This window comes from Xenia sp. Carnegie-2017, unplaced genomic scaffold (assembly GCF_021976095.1).
Source record: "Xenia sp. Carnegie-2017 unplaced genomic scaffold, XeniaSp_v1 HiC_scaffold_14, whole genome shotgun sequence".
Lineage (NCBI taxonomy): Eukaryota > Metazoa > Cnidaria > Anthozoa > Malacalcyonacea > Xeniidae > Xenia > Xenia sp. Carnegie-2017.
Window position 1 is genome coordinate 9,196,447 of NW_025813447.1, and position 21,609 is coordinate 9,218,055.

At 35.1% G+C, this 21,609-nt stretch overlaps 2 protein-coding genes across 6 annotated transcripts; one reads left to right on the plus strand and one right to left on the minus strand.

Moving 5' to 3' along the window:
• Positions 1-286: 286 nt before the first annotated feature.
• LOC124434697 lies at positions 287-6,308 on the minus strand. 2 transcript variants are annotated; one of them, XM_046984593.1, is made up of 11 exons: positions 6,245-6,308; positions 5,923-6,055; positions 5,462-5,617; positions 5,210-5,393; positions 4,907-5,109; positions 4,574-4,626; positions 4,400-4,475; positions 4,244-4,314; positions 4,012-4,071; positions 3,442-3,747; positions 287-463 (listed from the first exon to the last, which is right to left on the minus strand). In XM_046984593.1, exons 1-11 carry the CDS (start codon positions 6,296-6,298, stop codon positions 353-355), a joined length of 1,407 nt encoding a protein of 468 aa, XP_046840549.1. In that variant the 5' UTR covers positions 6,299-6,308; the 3' UTR covers positions 287-352. The 2 variants fall into 2 exon arrangements, with proteins under 2 accessions (XP_046840549.1, XP_046840550.1); XM_046984594.1 differs by lacking the exon at positions 287-463 and having other exon boundaries at positions 3,275-3,747.
• Positions 6,309-6,419: 111 nt separating this feature from the next.
• On the plus strand, positions 6,420-17,180 carry LOC124434696 (poly(A)-specific ribonuclease PNLDC1-like). 4 transcript variants are annotated; one of them, XM_046984591.1, is made up of 22 exons: positions 6,420-6,554; positions 7,272-7,397; positions 7,874-7,913; positions 8,022-8,097; positions 8,202-8,249; positions 8,731-8,769; positions 8,845-8,906; positions 9,001-9,098; positions 9,258-9,337; positions 9,416-9,477; positions 9,552-9,612; positions 9,693-9,762; positions 9,882-9,973; positions 10,549-10,613; positions 10,742-10,809; positions 13,699-13,752; positions 13,845-13,887; positions 14,051-14,150; positions 14,721-14,810; positions 15,176-15,264; positions 15,973-16,071; positions 16,900-17,180. In XM_046984591.1, the coding sequence occupies exons 1-22, from the start codon at positions 6,479-6,481 to the stop codon at positions 16,997-16,999; spliced, it is 1,638 nt and encodes a 545-aa protein (XP_046840547.1). In that variant the 5' UTR covers positions 6,420-6,478; the 3' UTR covers positions 17,000-17,180. The 4 variants fall into 4 exon arrangements, with proteins under 4 accessions (XP_046840547.1, XP_046840546.1, XP_046840548.1 ...); XM_046984590.1 differs by lacking the exons at positions 6,420-6,554; positions 7,272-7,397 and having other exon boundaries at positions 7,437-7,913; positions 16,900-17,011; positions 17,053-17,180; XM_046984589.1 differs by lacking the exons at positions 6,420-6,554; positions 7,272-7,397 and having other exon boundaries at positions 7,439-7,913.
• The last annotated feature ends 4,429 nt before the right edge of the window (positions 17,181-21,609 follow it).

A 21,609-nucleotide genomic window follows, 5' to 3' on the forward strand; every position in this document is an offset into this window, starting at 1 on the left:
ATTTAAGACAAAAATCACATCAATAAAGTAAATGGTTTGAACCCTGGAGTATCGTTACATGTTTGTAGATGTAGATCGTCCAGGTTAGTAGTCATGTTCAGAATCATTTGACTCTGAAAATGACTAACGCTAAGGTTGTCGAAACGTTAGTCAACTATCAACAACAACAGTCCTTCTAGGGACTCTACTAACCTGGACGATCTACACCTACAAACATGTAATAATCATATCATCGAAAAATATTCTCATGAAATAAACTTCATTCGCTTCAACGCGCACATTCTCTCCCCTCCCTAAGACCTTCATTATCCTAAAGCAAGAAAATCTCAGCAATAATATAAAGTTTAGGAATTCAGTACTTGAGCTTGTTTTCAACACGATTCAATTTTTCTGCGTCAAGACAAGCGTTAGTGTGAACTTGTATAATGGAAATAGGGAACATACGGCGACAAACTGGACACGACTTAGGCTACGTTTACACGAGACCGGATAAGTTTTCGTCCGCTCAAAAACTTGCACGGGCGAAGGTGTTTACACAAGTCGTTTAAAACTCGAGCGTTTACGCTTTCCGTTTACACACTATTTAGCTTTGTAGCACTTATTAATGGATAAGAAAGGATTCGTGGGCATTGTTCGTGGGTCGTTTATGAGAAGTGAGAACACTGTATGATAGCTTGTGCACACAGCCGCGCATGTAATACATTTCACTTAAAACATGGCGTCCCGAAATCATAATTTTGTTTGGAGTGACGAAGAGACTGCTCTTTTGATGCGCGTAGTTATCGATTATAAATCTGATAAATGTAATGCTGGTTTCGACTGGGAAACAATCAAGAACAAGTACGAAGAAATACTGCAGCGTTTTCGCGCAGCCTACCCAAAAAATGAAACAAGCATGGAACACTATCCGAACTGCAACAATTTAGCTGTTTTTACCAAAGAAAAGATATCGCAAAAGATAAAGCGTATCAAAGCTAATTTTCGTAAGCTGTGGATAGTGGTCGTAAAAGTGGTGGTGGAAGTGTTGTGCTGGGTCTGTATGACGAATGCTTTGAAATTTGGGCAGGATCTCCAGCAGTTGAAAGTATGCCAGGGGAATTGAAACCGTTGACCTGGATGGTGGCAATGTTGGAAGCTCAACTCCAAATGTTAGAGGTATCTCACCAACATCTTCAAGTAGTCAATGCGATGATTCCATTGATTTATACGATGGAGTGAAGTTGATTTGGAGAGTGAAATTGAGAGAAATGCTTCAGATAAACAAGTGTCTGCACAAGGTCAAAGATATGGGTGAATTCAGACGTAATTTTTAGAAATCTGAAAGAAAAGAAAGTTTTCAAAGCTAATCTTCTTTAAAGCAAACCTCTTCTTCAATTAGATTAGAAAGCCAAAGTTGTTCTCAAGAAAAGAGTTGTTGATATGATGGAAAGCTAAAGAAAACATGAGAATGACAAAGTGCTTAAAAAAGCATTGGAAATCAGCAGCATTAACAATGGATTTAGTTCTTGCCTTCTTTCAACAACAATGCTGAACTGACCAACATGGATACAGAAACCATCAAAATGGATATTCGCAATCTTTGATCTTATCCAAACTTTTGATAGTTTGCTTTACTTTTTCTTTTATTTTCCCAAAATTTGTATTTTTCTATACTTTGTTTTTTATTGGAAAATTATTTCTAGACTTCATGTTTTGTGTTTGTAACACTGAAATTGGATTATTCTCATTGAGCTAAAACACATGTCCTTTTTCAGCTAATACACAATTAAAAATATTCATATTATCATCCGATAACTTTAACTAGAAAATTTTAAGTGATTGTTATTGGTTTCATCAATCAAAAAATTTTACAAAAATGTCTCTAATTATTTTCCCACTTTGTTCATCATTATTACCAAGGGTGTATCTGTTTCCCAGAATGGGTGGTTGGAATTGTTTTTCACATTCCATTGCTTTGCTTATTTCTTCTTCAGCAACAACCTGCTTTTCTTCTTCACAATAGTTGTGGAGAAGAAAGCATGCATAAATGACATATGGTAGATCTTCAGTGTTGATATCCATTTCACGCTTTAATATTCCAAACCTGCCTTTCAGTCTTCCAAATGCACATTCTATGACCATTCTTGCTGAAGAAAGCGCCACCCAAAATATTGTTGTTGCACACTGTTGCCACCACCTGGGAACTCTTTCATAAGAAATGGAAGGAGAGGATAAGCGGGGGTCACCCAGTATACACACAGGGACTGGCATCTCATCATCAACAATTTGTTTTTGACATTTAAAACTCTCATTTTCACGAAACTTACGGTTAATGTTGGAATTAGAAAATATCCGTGCATCATGTACACTACCCGGCCATTTAATGACCACATCCATGAAACGATATTTAAAGTCACAAACAGCTTGAACATTAAGAGAATACCTGTTCTTTCTGTTAAGGTAATCTGTTGGTGAGGTACTGGGGGCGTTTAATGAAAATATGCGTACCATCTATTGCACCCATGCACTGTGGAAACCCATGTTTAACAAAGAATTTTGAGACAAGAGTTTGCGTCTCTTCCTTATTTTGCGGTAGTTTTATGTATTTGGATCCCAGACTTTTTGTCAAAACATGGCATACTCGTCGAACGATTAGTGAGACTGATGATCTCGATACACCAAAGGCATTTGCCACTTTACGATATCTACCCTCGTCCGACAAGTAATAGAGTGTTATTGCCAGTTGCTTTTCAACCGATATAGGTACGCGCATATTAGTAACTTTTTTCTCGAGAAACGGCTGAAGTAAATTGCATAATTTGGTAAAAGCCATTTTCGACATTCGAAAATTTTCTCGCCATTCTTCCTCAACTACAAAACCATTCATGAAATTCGTCCACCATTCGGAGCTCCTTCCTGGTCTCACCCAGAACCTTCGCCTTCTTCCTTTTCGCTTCCCTCTTTTAATGGAGTGTAAAAGCAAGCTGAATTTTTTTGTTTGCATGCCCAAAATGGCTGTCATAGTTGTCAACCGTTGCCTTCGTTCACGCTCTCTTTCTAATGACATTACAACAGCCGGAATAATTTCCAAAGTTGCAACGGAGCTTAGTAAAGCCGACGTGAATACAACTAAAGGAAGTTTTTTCTTCCATTGGTCCATGATTCGTGTATATATGTATTGCTACTACTGTTTTGTATACATCTGTATTACCGAAAAAATCAGAGACATAGTGAGGGGTATGGATCGAATCCGATCGTAAAACAACTGGATTGCGTTTACACAGTACAGCTAAAATATTCATCCGCACAAGTTTTTATTTGCCCGCTTTTACAGCAGCACGAATATTCGTTCGGATACATGTTAAAAAATTAGTACGGATGCGTGTTGTAGTGTAAACGGAAGGGCTAACGGCGCAAATTTTTGAGCGGACGAAAACTTATCCGGTCTCGTGTAAACATAGCCTTACACTCTTCCATCATATCCACAATATTTGAGTCAACATGTGGACTACGTACGTATTTCTCAACTTCCGTTTCTTCCTTCGGTGTTGCTTTACCCTCGCACGTGGACGCATGTAATTCGATAGTTTCGAACGAAAAAAAATTTTCGCAAAGAGGGCATTCGTGTAGTGAATCTGACGTAGGTGACTTCATAATTCCTTCAGAGGTTAATGTACTTGATTGATAAGGCAAGACAGGTGAAGCTGGAATACTTTCACGTGATTCTTGACCACTGACGTTTGGCTTTCGCGCAACAATTTCATCGTCCTATAACCAAGACAAGATACCGATAACTGAACTGATATATCAAATGCGTGGACAAAGCATTTCACATTTTTATGACAAATGTTTCCGCCGAATCACATCGTTTGAACAATTCTTAATATGAAACTGATAATTACTAAAATCTACGTGAAAACTTAAACCAGTTATGCCGATAAATTCGTTTGGAAATCAGTTTAAGGATAGTTCATGACACAAGAGTTAAGAGTAGAAACCAGACAATAGCTTGTCATACAATTTCATTCTTACCTTTCTAAGATCCGGTCTTGTCCTTGTCGCTAAGATATTGTTCACGTGTTTGCTGACTGTCTTTAAATTGAAAAAATCGAAAAATCACAACAAGCAAATGTAGAAAGAGGTTAAACATACAACAAAAGATGATAAAATAACTTTTAGTTCAGTAAACGGTGGACACTCTGCAAGGAGGGTGGCTTGAACATCAGTATTTCGGTACTGCCACCAGACGAGTGGTGCCCAGTACCTCCACAAACATCTTTTTTTCTTCTTTTGTTAATCTACGATGGCGTTGCTCTTCCATTTTCTTTTCCATATCTGGTAAAGGAACCGTTGGCAAAAAAAGTTTAAAAAGTGTCCTGCACGGCTTGTAATCAACAATAAATGAATGATGAATACATACTTTTGTACGTCATTGTCTCCAAAGGCAGTTTCTCGAAATCATAATCTTCTAGAAAACACTCAACCTCTTCTTCAATCTAGAGTAGAGAGCCACACTTAATTTGTCACATAATTTGTGGATATTTTTCAAAACAAACAAGCAACTCAAACACAAAATTCTTATATATCTATGTACATCAGCAGCACTTCGTCTGGGGACAATTTTTCGTCGCTCTCGCTTGGCGTCAACTATATTGAATAAATAAAATGGATATCAAAGTTTGTGCAGAACTGTGAAAGCATTCTTGATATGAACATGGAACTGTCAGCATGATGGTTCTGAACTTTGCAATTTTTAAATCTTAAAGTAGGCCAAAGTTTCAACGTGAACGACAAACTTTGCATAACTTTTGCATAAATTTTGTCATGGTCGTATAAATGATTTGTTGTAGAAATGATTTGTTATGGTTGCTAAATAATTTGCATTACCATGCGGTAACAATAAAAAGTTACATAATCAACAGTCTACCTTCGTAAGGTGAGTATTGGATAGGTTTATAATAGTTACGCCTTTCGTGTTTCTTTTCGGTTTGGAATTTCCCAACTTGAGCCTTTAGAGCTGCTTTAACAAGACCAGCGGAACGAACGGATACTGAAGACAAATGACCAGGTAAAGTTGCGTTACCAATCAATGGCTCACAGACAGATGGGCACGAATGAACTTGCTGTTTGCTGAAAGATAAAATAAGTTACTTCCATAGAGCATATTCCTATGGCTGAGGTGTGCAGAAAAGACCAGCTGAATGAAGGCAAAGTTTGAATCTCAGAGTACTTTTTGAATGCGGATAGAGATTGAGTTGGATGTCTTCTTGTATTTGGACTCTCTTTGGCAGGTTTGGTATCTGCAATGATATCTATAAATTGTAGCCCAAACTGCTTGTTCTTTGTGTATGGCTGACGACAAATGACACGCAAACGATCCCATTTCTCATCAATCACATTCTTGCAGAAAACACCTTAATACGTATATAAAATTTGAATTTAAGCAACTTTTTATGCAAAATTACAGATAAATACACCAAACCTCTGTCCAACATCTTCACAGCTTCCATATTTTTTCCTGCTTTGCTATCAGTGGGCGACATTAACATTGTGGATGGTAAAAGAGTTATAAAATTTTTACCAGCTGACCACATGGAACTACCGACTAAAAGTTCAACAATAGCAGACCCTGCATTACCTGTAAAGGAAATTAAAATTGAGCAAGTAAGTGTAGTCATGGAAACCACAACCTCACTTCACTCAAACTTGCAAAGGGAGTCTTAAGGGAGTTTAACTCATACCAGATAAGATTTGCAATTCTGATTTAAAGATACATTTTCGAAGGGAGTTAGTTCATAATTCCATTAATAATTTTTGATGGCAATTGGCTATAGCTTTGAGCCTGCACAGTTATCAGTAGTTCAATTATGCTAAATTTTCAGGCGTATTATAGTCTTATAGATGAAAAAGAACAAGAAAAGCAGTTAATTGCTAGTGTACTACCTATGTTAATGAAAGCAAATTTTATAGATTTTGCCAAATGAATCTCGGCTTCAATTTTGCCAGATTCATCATCCTTATTGGAAAGCCACTTCTTGCCTTTGGAAAGAATGTTCTCCGCTCTATGTACTGGATCCTACAATAAATATATCCAAAAAGATTTTGTGATAGTCATATGTACCACAGTATTGGTAGCAAGTAGTAGACTAGTAGGTACACTATTAAATATTATGCTCATCACTCAGTTTCTGTAACGCCAAAAACGATAAAACTTCGAAGAAAAAAATAGGTCGGATTTTTAAAATATTATTTTCATTTTACTTACTTGCGAACTGTATCGTATGATACAAAAATCATCGGCCTTTAAAACAGGCGCCATGTTATTTTGATTGTTGCTAGCTTATTTATTTGTAACGCGCAAATTTTCCCGCTGAAAGTAGCCTGACGTTGCCTGCACACATTTTGCCTGTCATTTTTAGGGGGACACTTGCTTTTTTCGTTACTTTCATCAGTTTATCTTTCCTTCCGTTTTTACATTATAATTATACTTCGAACCGTAATGGATGTTGTTCGAACAAATTTTGAAGAAATTTTACCGCAAATAGAAGAAGCTTTGCTCAAATGTGAATTTGTGGGTTAGTGTCAGTATTTTCAATTTTGTGAATAAAAATAAACCACACCCTTGACCCAAAATGTGCTATCATCATCTACCCCCGAAAAATCATTTGCATACCGAGTCTCCCAGAGATTTATCATTGTGGGTGGTAGCGAAGCCAGCCCGAGCTCTACAGCTTTTGATATGCAAATGTTTCGCGTCCACTGATTGTTTGATTCCGAATAAAACGATATAATAATAATGTTCAAAATTAAACGTAGTGGTACTTGATATGCAGGTACGTTTATACGATTCCATTAACTAAAACGTTTTCGTGGCCTTCACCTTTCAAAGTTTAGACAGTCCCATGTTTGCTTCTGGCTATGTTAACTTCATGTTATATCAATGAAAAAGGATAAGTTTGTAGGAAAAAGGAAACTTTGCCCTATAAATTCTCTCGAATAATAATTAGTACAAATGTTTGCGCTATAGCTTCACATATAGAAGCACAGTACTTACATTCCCTGACAGCACCTGGACTTGAACAAATAAATGAATGAATTGAGCCATCATATACCATGCAACAACTCTAAAATGATCGAAACAATCGAAAACAACAATCCTAAAAATATTATTGGAGAAGGGTGATTCCCCTCTTTCTGGCACCACTGATGATGGTCATATGTGTAACAAGCATGTGCATGTGCTACATTAGAAGTCTGCAAGCACACTGATTTATGTACTTTTGTATTTTCAGCAATAGATGCGGAATTTACCGGTCTAACACTAAATGAAAGCCAACGGCCAAGTCTGTTTGATGCCCCTTGTGACAGATACCGGAAACTAAAACAAGTTGTTGGCCATTTTCTTGTCTCTCAGTTTGGTTGGTGTGATTGTAGTTACATAATATCATGTAGTTTACATACTTTATCAAATTTTGTGTCATTCATGCAGTTGTTATGGACATTAATATCATGTCACAATTGATTTCTCTTCTATTATTGATGTTTGATCCAAACAATCAATGCAATTTTTGATCCTGTTGTATCCCAATAAGTGGGTGTGGCCAGATTTACCACACCTAGGTGGCACTCTCTCCAACTCTCTATCTTGCTTGATCTATGGCATCCTCTTTCTCTACACTAACTCCCTTGCTTTTCTTCTCCACTAGATTTTCCATATTTTCTTCAGTAATCTGTGCTTTTTCCTGCCCTTCATCTTTAACTCCCATACATTCCATTGAAGATCCCCATTGTCACCCCCTAAGCACATGTTCAAGGCATCTCATTCCATTTCTTAACCATCTTAACTATTGTTTCCAACTACTGTTTGAAGTAGTTCTTACTTATTTCATGACAGGCATCAGTGCTTTTGTTCAAAGTAAAGATTTTCCAAACACGTATGTTCATTGTTGTTTGTGGTGTGTGGGTATCAATTCAAATAACCTGCTAAAAGAAAATGAACTTATTGAGCAAAACTTTTTTTTAACATTTCATTCATTCAACAGGTATGAAGTTCACAGTTATAATATTTATCTTTTTCCAACGTCTTTTGGCCAAATTGATGCTAGATTCACATGCCAGGCAAGTATACATTCTACACCACATGCTTTAGAATTTAATTTGTCTATGAGATGTTTCAATTTTCAAAGCTAGAGCTATCTTGCATTAACATTTCTTATATGTAGGCCTCAAGTTTAGAGTTTCTATGTAACCACAAGTTTGATTTCAATAAGGTAGGCATAGCATGGCAATTATTGATTGCAAAGTTTTAACGCACCTAATAATTACCTATGCACCTAACGCCCTTATGTACAAATATGGATTGCAAAACGATGTTCTAATGCATCTACTTAGAATAGGATGTACAATGATGGATTGCAGAACGATTTTCTAATGTACTTAATCATAGTATAGCATATACAAGGATGAATTGTGAGGTATTCTAACCCAACTAATTAGTATAGCATGTGCTATGATTGATTGGTAAGCGACGTTCTAACCCAACTAATTAGTATAGCATGTGCTATGATTGATTGGTAAGGGACGTTCTAACCCAACTAATTAGTATAGCATGTGCTATGATTGATTGGTAAGCGACGTTCTAACCCAACTAATTAGTATAGCATGTACGTTGATGGATTGCAAACGTTGTTTTATTGCACCAAACTAAATTCTAATGCATCACCATTTAAAAATTTCACATTTTCATTATAGTTTATAAAAGAAGGCGTTTCATTTCTGAATAAAACGCAGGTAGAATGAATGGACATTTCTGACATAAGTGTTGTACTGTTTCCTTTCGGCTTTGATCGGCAATTCTCTTTTCAGAAGGAGGAACTTAGAGAATTGTGCGTGAATAATCACCTTAAAATTGCTGGTACTTTGAACAGGTTGGTGTCGCGGGTAAATACTTTAATTTGCCGAGCTTTGCAATGAGGATCTAGCAAATAAGTAGCTGTGCACTTTTTTTTATTATTTTATAAGAATTTTAGAAAGAGATTTCATCACTCCCCAATGTGAAGAAATTGAGAAATGGTTGAAGGAAAACAAGGAGAATATTTTAGTTTTGGAATGCAAAGAAGGTGACGTATATTTAGTGTTGTCGAACTTCAATTATTGAAAAGTTGTGCCGCCTCGGGAACTGATTGAAAAGATGGTCTAAAAACCGCCGATATTTCGATTTTTCTCTGTGTTACTTAAACATACGGAATGCATGACGACTATCCTCATGTTTTGTTTAGCATTCTTACAATTCTTGTTGTACCAAGAAGTGAGGAAAAAGTTCCCAAATCTGACGTGTGACATCGGAACTCAGGGAAAGGTTCTACAGTCATTCAGTTTGGATGAATCCTTGATAAAATATTTTCACGTATGATCTTTATCTTTAATATATTTGCAGTTGCAGGTGAAGAAGAACTCAGAAAAAGTTGATGTCGAGAACTACAAGGAACAAATAAATCGGTTAGTTTGTGTTGCGAGAGATTGCTAAAACTATAACAATTAATTTGCAAGAGTTTTCTGCACTTTTCCTGTAGAATTGTCGAGCATTGTTGTGGCTTTTCGAGAGTTTTCGATTTACTGGTAAAATTCAAGAAGGTATATTTGCACAAGTGAAAGATGTTTGGTTGTCAATGTTGATATATGACACAGTTGGTTTGTCGTAATTTTATTTTTAGCCTCTCCTTGGACACAACATCTTCACCGATGTTTTGTTTATGTATGAAAAATTTCACAAGGCCCTTCCAGGTTCACGATATATTCATCTATACAAGGATGGTTTTTTTGTTGTAAAGATTTTCTTGTTTCGACATTTTCAGGGAAAGCGACTATTTTTCAACGAAACTCCCTTTTCTTCTCTTATACAGATGAATACCATCAATTCAAAAGAGATATTCATGAACTTTTCCCCTGCATCATCGACACCAAACACTTGGCTTATTCACTTGGCAGACAGGACGTAAGGCAGGAATTGGCAAACCTTTTATATTCTAACATAATCTTATAGCATCTGATGTTGTAGCTGTATTATGTAATTATTTATAAAACAAATCCTCGTATTGTTTAAGAAATTACTAGAAAAAACGTACTACATGCCTGGAACTAGATGATTAAGTGTATAAAGTTTACGTGAATACTTGAAACGCGTGTTTCGTGATAGTGAAAATTTTTCAATTGAAAAACACATCTCTCAATTAAAATAGCCAAAGTTTTTACATTAAATTTCCCAACATTGAACTTTGATTATAAGTTATTTGAGATAGAACTTATGAGCATTTGTATTATAAACAATGAAACCCCATTTATATCACTTGTTTGTCTGTCATTTTCTGATTTTTCTCTTTTTTCTCTCAAAATAATCGGCAGCTATACAGAATAATCGGATGACTAGTTACGACAATCGGCTTACAAACCATCTGTCTCAGTAATCGGCAATTTTTCTTATCGACTCATCCCTGTATTAAAACCAAAAACATATTGTAAATTGTATAGTATTTTGTTTATTTTAATAGCTTAAGTTTGACAATCTATTAGATCTTGCGAGAGTCGGGGTTGTTTAAAAAAACAAGTCTGGAAGAACTGTATACTGAATTGAGCAGGTAAAATCGGATGGTAACATCTTTGTTCACAATTTTTACTGACATAGCTACTAGTTTGCATGGATAAATAGCAACGCAGCTAATTGCACTTTACTTTATTTTTTCTCTTTGTTTTGTCATTTCTGTAGTCATAAAGGCCTGTATTACGTATTATACACTCCGACAATAATCCATTCGAAGAACTGTCAAAAATACGGTGCGTTTCTGATATATTTTAACATGATATTTTAAAAAAACTACAACAATTTTCAAAGTCAGCAAAGGAGCAATACAAACGTATTCATGCACAGACGCGTTATGTGAAAGATACGATAAAGGCATTTTAGGATTACCTGTACACATGATGCATCTAAGTTTGCGAACAAAATTTACATGTGCTTTGTTTATATAAGTTGACTATCCAGGTTAGTGTTGGTAAAGTTCCTTTGAAATCAAATAACTTCAATTGTTTTCCACAGATTAAGACATGCATATGTATGAATTTGTACCCCTCCCTCCCCCCCCGATTCAAAACATTCTAATAGACACCAACAGTTTTAAGGAGCGCATGCGTACACAAACACGTGCATGAAAACATGTAACGATCATTGAGTTCTATAATAACTGGAGCGGCTATCTTTACTGGGGCGAGGTCGCCAAAAAAATGGCGGCCAACGGACGTATTTCCGCTGAAATGATCGCTTTGCAGAAAATAATATTCTCGACCTCCCCTGGTGTCTATAGTAAATTATAAAGAATTTTTCAAAACAAACACGATATCACAGAATATGGATATCGTTAGTTCCATATTCTGTGACGATTCTTTTTGGCATTTCTTTATAATGCCAACACTTCAATCGTTCAATTGTTGGATGTCGTAGTTTCCACAAAAGGTACATATCGCTTCCACAGGTGAGGTAGTTGTTTGTTTTGTTAGTCCGTCAACGATTGAAAAGCAATTATACATGCACTTGAAAAGCCATAAAATACATATTAAAGATCGTATTTTTTAAGACTGACTTGAACGCCAAATATACTGATGTTTTCCTGTTTTTGTCTATAAAATTCTGCATACTTTTCTGTCATTTGTTAATGCATGAAATCGTAAATTTACCTATCTATTTGCAAAATAGTTTCCCTAAAGCAAAAAGACCCTGCACACATTTTGCTCTGTGAAAAGTATCAAGAAGAAATGATCAGCCAACAGTACCCATGATTTGGAGCAGAGCTTGTTATGTTGTATTTGCTGACAACATGCAGGGAAGACCAAGAAGTAAAGATGACTGGAAGATGTTATTGATCAGGCAGAGTCTTAAAAAAATGATAATGCTGTAAAGATAATTGATTTATTGTCTGCCTTATCCAGAGTTATTTAATTTGATCATGGTCAAATTCTATGGATGGAGACAATGGATTCACTAATGATGCCTTGAATGCTTTGAAGTTGAAGTTCATGAACCAAAAAAAGATGGCAAGAAGGTTGTGTGTTTTTGATGCTTAATTAAATGTCAATTCACAACATATAAAATGGAAAGGCCATAAAGTTTGTGTCTATGTAAACATTTGTACTGAGATTGATGATGACTTGATGCAGATGTGAAGCATTAAACTGAATAAGCCATTGGGTTTTATATAACATAATGTTTAAATCATGTCATATCTTTATCAAAATATTTTAGTTGAGTGTTGTTTAAATGTTACTAATATCTAATGCACTATACTGAAGCATTAAAGATTCAGTGATGAAACCTTTAAATTTACTGTACTGTATATTTCTTATATATTTCTTATATTTCTTTAAGAAACAGTTTGAGCTTATTTACCTATTAGAGTACAGAATGGGGATTTATCATATGCATCATTGCTGCTTTTTAAATAAATGTTTTCACTTTTCAAAGCTTTTCTACAAATATTTTGCTTCTTATTTCTTTTCATGAGATTGATGATATAGAGGTAATATAATCCAATAACTTTATAATTTCTAGAAAGCTTTTAAGCTTCTAGCATAAAAGTACACTATAGGTATTTAATTCATTTGGTTTTATTGCCTTGTTATGACATATCCATATGCATTTCATCATTCATGTATGAAGAAAACACCAAATGTGGATACTCAGAGAACAAAATGCACTACCAACTGCTTATGAAATTTATTATTGAAGTGAAAACTGTTTAATCATTCAAATTGTGCACTTATATTGAAAATATAGGAAAAACAAAACAAAGTGAAAAATAAGGGTAGAAGTATTAAAACTAAAATGAATTATAAACACCATTGGAAGCATAAGTGTTTTGATGATTATTTGCATTTTGCCCAATTTATATATCAATACAACAAAATCAAATGTGCTACAACTTTACAAGTATTTGATGCAGTTGCACTTCAGAACATCACAAAAGGTTACTTAAAGTAATTTCTATACAATATTGTTTGTTTTCATTTACCAAACCTATGCAGACTTGAGTCTTTTGAAATTTAATATGAAACTCAATTACAGAAAATACGTAAATATCCAGAGATTTAATATTTACTTTTTAAAGAAACAAGTAAAAGAAACAAAATAGCAATGATAAAATAAGCTAACTTCTCTCTCGTGAACCACTGTGGAGATGAACTATGATATACTTTTTGTATAGACTAAAGAGTTTAATCGATCAAACAAGTTTGACGCTGGTAAGAAAACGACGCATATCTGCATTCATAGATGTGTAGCCGACATATAGCTCTTTCATCGATAGTTATAAATACATCCTCGTAGGAGCCGATAACTGAAAGCTATGTTGACTCGCTGTTACGAATTGTAGGTTTTATCGTGATTTTCATCAAAAATTGCTTGCCGAATCCCAAATACACACATTTTCTTCTCTTTCCTCAGGAGGTGGGAAATTGTGAAATTTTCGGAAAAGCGGTCAATTTCGGTAAATCTCAGCGGCAACGGACGAAATCCGCCATTTTTTTGGCGTCACCAGATATCTAAGGCCGCGCTTGAGATAGCCGCTCCAGTTATTATAGAACTCAATGGTAACGATGCTCCTGGATTCAAACAATTCACTTAAATGAAATCTGTACCAGTTGTTCACAATGTAAAACTCATTGTTTTTTCAGCTAACACTTGTAACGCTCATGAGGCCGGCTATGATGCCTATATTTGTGGCTATAGTAGGTCAATGTTGACAGCAATTCATTTGATTTTGTCTGCGCGAAAAGTCGATACTTAAGCAATCTTATATTTATTTTCATTTACGTTATAGTCTTCATAAGAATGGCTCACATCCTGACGGCGAAATTGTTAGGGTAAAAAACCGTTAATTTATACATTTTACAATTGATAGGTTCCTTTAAACAGTTGTACACAGTACACTGAACGCATTTTGAAAAATAAGATGGGAATTTATTTTAGATGAACTTCGAGTTTTTTTTACAGTAATATTATACGTATCTATATTGTAAAATTAAGGGCAAATATGGATGGTCCTTTGGAGTTTCATCAATACTTTGACAGTGTTGAAAATTGGTGCAACAAGATAAACTTACCTCGTGCAAGAACTCTTTATTTGGTAAGTGCTGGAGAACCATAACCTTTGATTCATTGATCAAATAACAGAGAGTTCATTTAGTCGAAGAGGATATGTCACAGATTTAAGAATCTATACATTTACATAGGCAGATTTAGCGTATTTAACGCACGTTTTCCCAAAAACTACTTAGTTCATGATCCAAAAAATTATGAGCGGAGACCAACCTAATCGTGTTCGTTCACCAACAACAGCTGGCAGTTCTTTTATGATTTACATGGACAATAAAACTGACAATACGCATGCGTCCAAGTTTTGACGATTAGTTTAACTGTGAAAAGTAAAGGAAAAAACAAACGAGGAACTTTGAATAACCAATACAACGGTACCGTTGGAGATAAGGATGCCAGACACTGCAACATGTCTCTAACGGCATTGTAAATAATGGAAGCAGGTTCAACTTTCCATTCAAAATCTTCTTTTACAAGTTGCCAACTAAGAGGGGGAGGGGTGGTGGTAGGTTATCGTTTCGATGTGCATTACAGGTTGCGGTAAAAATTCTATGTGTGACATGGCGTTATGGAAGACAGTTGTTGATTTTTACAATCCTAGAATTTGGTTGGTGATGATCCTGAAATTACGAGACCACACTGGATTCATATTTCACAGCGTGGCCGCTTTAAAAAGATAACTGCCGCTCAGGTATGTCCAGCATGCAGTCGTAAACACTGGGTTTTACGAGGAAAAGGCTTTTTAAATCATTTTGAAAACTGACTGACAATTGCTGGGTTATGACGTAATTTGACAATTTTTGGGTAATGACGTAATTGTTCCATTGGTGATATTTCTATTTCAGAATCAATGTCAATAAATGTATAATGGAGTCGAAATATCGCCAATTGAATTAACGCTTTTGATGATGGGTGTTATTTTGATGAATTGAGAGGAAGATGGGTTTTACATAAGCACCAAAGAGAGCTTATGACCTCTGTCGGTGTTTTGATGCATTTCATGTCATGCATTTCAAGGTAGCTTATTGACTAACATACAGATTTTTTTATTTATAGATAATGAAAGAATTAGAAAGATTTGGTTCTTTAGATGTGAAAGTACTGGATAATAGAAGGGCCCTGGTAGCTACAAGTCATTTTCAAGTGTAAGTACGAAAGGGGACTTTCTACTCTCGGTATGGACGAAAACGGTTATAATAGGCACTAATGGATTGCGAAAAGTTACGTTCACAATTCTATCTTGTAATTTCAAGCACAAATGAAGAAAAAGTGCACATACCGGCGACAAAAGATGATTAAAATCCGACTTTGTTAAAGTGGACAGCGGTTTGACAAATCTACAATCGGAAAGTTACAAATACGATAAGCGCATGCTCAGTTTGCTATTTGTTAGTCCTTTACCGCATATGTTGTGAAGATGATGTCTTCTTTTAAAATCTCTCTCATTTGTTCAATATAGCCAATGTACCTTGTAGCCATTTAATTTCCAGAAGAGGAATTCCGTCTTTACTCTTCTGGCAAAATTAACAAATTGACATCTCATTTGTTCAATATGCCAATCTATCTGGTAGCTCTTTAATTTCCTGAAGAGAAATTACCATTCTCATACAATATTATTAAATTATAACTTTTCATTTGTTTAACATGTCATTGCAACTTGTAGCTCTTTAACTTTACTGAATTAGGAATTCCGTCGTTACTATTTCCAGTATTAATAGATCATAATCTCTCATTTGTTCAACATGCCGTTGTATTTTGTTCCTCTTAGACTTTTCTCATTCAGGAAATCCGTCTTTGCTATTTTCAAAATTAACAAGTTTTAATCTCTCATCTGTTCTTGTGTCATTTTTTAGTTCCAGGAGAGTTTTTACTGCTTTTCGACGGCACAAGAAACTGAAAGTTAGAAAATACTATCCACTTTTTGATAACCCAAGATTTCGAGCATTTTTATGGTAAAGTTTGATATTGCTGTAATAACGAAAGTTTCACCTTGTTGCGTGACATTTAGCTATGAGAAGCACTTGATAATGGGGGTTTTTTTAAGCTCATTATTCTCTGATATACCTAAACATAAAAACCGTGCTCGTTGAGGTTACTCTATATTTTATCATGCTATATGGAAGCAACAGAATTTTGTGCCAACATTTCAAGAAAAATCATTTAATTATATCATACTTTTGCATGGAGTGTGGGTTGCATTTTAGTTCAAGTGACGGGCACAAAGTGCTTCGAGAAGTTGAGATAATAAGTATTTAATATTTTAGTGTTTTATCTGTTTTTAAAGCTTTAATCTGTTAACCCTTAATCTTCGTTGAGATATAGTAACCCGCTGTTGATTCTCATCATTGTATGGTCTTTAAACACTCTAGTACAATACTTGAAGTGTTTTATTGAAAATTTCCCCCGCTTATAACGATGAGGAAATAGTAAATCCAACAATCTTTGTCGTTTCTTCGGAATTGTGAATGAAATTGCCTAAAATTAAATTTGATATATTATCTAAATAGCTATTATATATATATATCCCTCTATACTTGTAATTTAATACTGTCTGATGATGTCTTGAGAGTCAAGACGAAACGGTACGCTTCTAAATATTTCTTTTTATACGTTATTTTGTATTGAATGGCTCTTTTAAAAGCACTTTGCTGGGCTTTAATATTTATATTAAGAATTTTTGTCGTGTTTTTATAACAAAAAAATCCTCATGGTTTACGCCGTTTTCGTCATAGATGTTTCCTCCTTCGTCAAATGAACTGACTTTTTATTCTCTTTTATAGGGCAAGTGGAGTAACAACTGCCATTCTCACCTTGTTTATAGGCGGAGTAGCCGCATTGTATTATGGGAAACGTACCATGAACAATGGACGACAGTTGTGAAGGAAACACGATAACCTCATCAGTTGCTAAGAACACGAACACCGACCAATCCATTTTGTGAATGCTGAATTCTTTTTAATTACCACAATGCATAACATATTGGCACTAGGAGCTTACGTAAAACTTGATGACATAATAGTTGTATAATTAAATATAAATCTATCTATTCTTATAAGAAAAACTTTTCGTTCTTATTATCGTGCGTATAGAATTCATACATTTTGGTGAACTAATTCCTGCATGCGTCACAAAAATGGCTCAAATTGACTAATTTGAAGCACGTTTTGCACGACGTGTCCAAAAAAATACATGATGGACGAAATTGTTGTAGAAAATTTTCATATTTACGCTCGCCGAAGAATCGTTTCTTTTCATAATCTTTACATGTTACACAATCGATACACCAAGCTTTACATGTTAATGCACCAAACATTGACAGAGTAGTGTGATAAAAATAGGATTCAATCCAAAAATAACATGGTGGTCCTAATTGTCTTGAAAAAATTTCGTAAACAAGATGAAATCAAACTAATCATGCACAAAACAGTCACACGACTAAATAAGGTTTTGCCTTACACCTGATCATCCATGCTCGTAGGAAAGTTGAACTGAAAAAAATTGTGAGCCAACATTGATGCGAAAACAGACTTTCGCACGTTCAAACTTGTATCTATCCACAATGAAACCGACATTTGTCTCTTCATATAAACATGCAGTAAACACAGACAGACTGGAAAGATCTTCATAATTGCCTAACATGTAATTACGATTGAGAGCAATATACTGTGACTACAGGTGACGCATATTTGAATCAAGACCAACGGGTCGCACCTGTTGTCAACTGAGTTGGAGCTAACTTGCCGCCAGTTTGTATTTCACGCAATGCACACATGCAACTTGGAACAGGAAAAAGTTCGTTTTTTCTGACAAATATGAAATATAATGAATTGTTTATAGTTTGAGTTAAGTCTTGTTTTCAAAGGAGATTGTTTTTCGTGGGTCATGCATTGTACTCGGTGCGTTAACAGGACAGCCCAAAAGTAACTGTAATGTCCATATTGAAATGATCACATAACCGAAGACCTTCCAACACAATGTAGATTCTGGATGTCGTGTGATCTTTTCATTTTTGCTGCTATACCACATCTGATTTTAGTGTGATGCAATGATAACCAATTCGTGCAGTGAAAAATGAAAATCAGTAGGTCCACATATCATTTAAGAAACATTTTTATGAGTTAGATTCTGCCTTGCTAAATTTTGTAAGATAATGTGCATTGATGAAAAAGTCTAGAAATTTGTAACGTGCAATCATAACGAATATTACAGATAGTAATTATTCAAAACGTGAAACTGTGTTTGAATGTTAACGGTGATCGTTGGGATGTATGAATAAAGCCAACGAGCCGTTGGCATTTGGACAAGTAACAGTTTTCATTAATCTCCCCTCTGGGTACACCACCTTTTAAAGAAAAATTCTTTCATTCAAATAAACTAACATATCAAATCTCATAATCATCTCACCGACCGTGTCAACCCATGAATGGTTTGCAATTAAATCCTCATACTCAATCGAATTTTTCAAATAGCCATATAAACATCGCATTATTTTCACTGTCATGCTGAAATAGTTGTTTTACAACGCTGTTTTTGTATGCATCCTGCAGTTTTGAAGCACACATAACCCTTTTCAAACGAAGTCAACATGTAGTTTGTATAAATAGAAAAAGTACATAATTTTTGCTTTCTACTGGATGCCTGATGGTCTGTTGATAGGCAGATATGGAAAACTGCCTAGAATTCCACTCTCTTCTCAAAAAATTGTTTTCAACAATTAAGTTGTTTAGTCTTGCTTTCGGCAAATGCAGATAACTTTAAGTTTACGTCTGCCATCGAAATGATCGAGAGATCAGATCTGTTTTCCACATTCTAAGATTTTTCAACCGACATTGAACTTAGCTACAGATAGATATGTCATTGTAAAACATGTAAGACGCTAAGCTGGCGCATGGAGTCAATGAAAAGCTTTAAATAGTTTCGTAATGATTTCCCTGACTATAATAGCAATGAGACAAGCGTTCAGCCCAAGCAAGCAAATGAAGAACGGTTCACGTGTACAGTCTCAACCAAATTATATGTTCACCGGGAGACCTTCGATACTGACATAAGCAGGAATTTACTCATCATAAATCAGTAATAATAACCAGTTGAATGTATCTATGAAGTACTTATAAAAATTATATAGAAGAAATTGTTAGCACTGAAAATGCACGCCCGTCGCGGCGATGTATTTCTCTTGGCAGCCATTATTTAAGAAAACGAAATTATCCATTTTTGGTACGGCTCACGCAGTCAGTGAATTAGAAGCGATGTATATATATGGAAGTCAAACGTACATGCACAAGTCCATGCACGACAGCATTGGTCCAAATGGTTACACATGCAAATCAGAACATTTTAGACATATCTAATTGAAAGATTTCTCTCTAAAAGGAATGGCTACATGAGGCAATGACCCAAGATGGTTTTTTTTCAGGGACAGACAATTATAGAATCGTCGCTTTCCTACATGTTGAAACATGTTTTTTTTTCATAAACGATGTTATACAATAAACTCCTCAAACCGTTTCGTACAAAATAAGGTTAGCCTATGATTACCTATATACACTCTTAATAATCTTCTTTCGTTCGCCCAAAAACACGATAACTTCAATATTTGAGTAATATACGGACCGCTGTAGTTCTATAAGTTCAAACAAATTCTCCGTGCAAAGGGTAATAACTGCTGAGTGACAATGTACGCGTATGCATATTAAAGTTTAGTATGCTTTCTTGGTATACAAAATGATCGTTTGGTTGTTGTGACTTGAATAAGCAATATGATCACCATTTTAATGGGATTTACAGAGTATGGGGTGTGTGTACTCATCATCAGAAAACTTTAGAAGCTCTGAAATAAGTTTACTTGCAACAAAAATAAATACAGCATATATATTTCACATGCAAGAACAAAATTCTTGAAATAATTCAAAATGCACGGGAATCGTTGCATGTATTTTTGACCTCTGAGAATTCATACGCAGACCAGTGAAACCGATTTACTTGATCTTCAGATTGCCACATATTGAACTGTTTAAACATCGAACTGTTTAAACAGTCGTGACAATGATTCATGCAAGACTTATAGCTATTTGATCAACAAAGATCAGTAAATGAAAGATTTAATCATCGTATGTTATCGATCACATATCGGAGCAATTCGTCATTTTCCACACTGTTGAAAGGTAGAAATTCTTAAAAAGGAGCCCCTGGTGTATTTGTCAACAGTTGAAACAACGCAATAACGGTAAATTAGCTAAGTTACAGCCTACGTTTCACATGGCAACGAACAGTTGACATCTTGGTCTAATTTACAATGCACGCGGCTACTGTTCAATTAGTATTCACAGCGATTGTTTATTTTTGGTTTGGGCACAACCTTGAACATCATTGTCCTTGCTTAAAACGCACTCGCGTGATTAAGGCACACGTTTCAACATACTTTCGTGACTTAAAAGCTGGTTACATGATTCACGTTGTCAAAATATTCCTGGTGTGAGGAAAAAACGTCTACTTTTTAAGTAAAAATGCTTCAATGTAGGAATTTTGTCGGGTACGAAGGTCTACCAAGCTGAGAAAGCAAATTTACAGTGAAAAATTACAAGCTCTAAAGCGATCCTCTATTATTTTATATTAACACATGCTTATTTTTTCAAATGTATCGTTTGAGCGAAAACCAGACAGATGGTATTCATTTCGATTTAAAATTCCTTAATAATTATTTAATTATATAAGAATTAATAGTAAACAAAAAACAAAAAAGCTGTTTATAAATTTTGCCGCTTTTCAATAGACGAAATAAACTAATCTCGGCGATTTGAAGTATGGCCACCGATTACGACAGAAGACAAACAGGCCTATCAACAGAATATTGCTACAAGTTCGATCGTCATAAACAAGACAGATGTCTTTAAAAGAACTGAATTGCAAAATCAGAATTTACAATAAATTTCTAACAAAGTCGAGTTAAAGTAGTGGTTGTGTGTATGGTCTAACTGTTCGCGATTAATCTCTCACGCCTTTTAAGACCTCAAAAATAAGTTATGCGAGCACATGAACTTTTCATCTAAATATGTCCAAACTAAGAACTCAAAGCCATCGTGGTGATTTATTTTGAAATTTTCAGACATAATAAAAAGAAAGCAATGACTATTTATAGAAAAAACAGCTGTAAGAGTCAGAATTATGATTCTGCCAATAATGCGTTTACTTATTCTACCCACAACACGAAAAATAGTCTGCGATGTCTCATTGATTTTGATTGCTGAAATGACATTGTACCTCTTGAGCCGTACAGGCATGACAATTATAGATTAAAGTTTTCAAAGCCCGCCATGAGATGAGAGTAAAGCTTAAAGAATGACGGAGATAATTTCAGGAATTCCAAACTCGCAGAGGAATTAGCACGACACAATGACATAAGAGGAACACGAACTTAAAACACACGTTGGGAGCTTTGAAATCTCCTGCTATCATTTGATTGGTTCCTGTCATCGCTAACGTTTAAATCA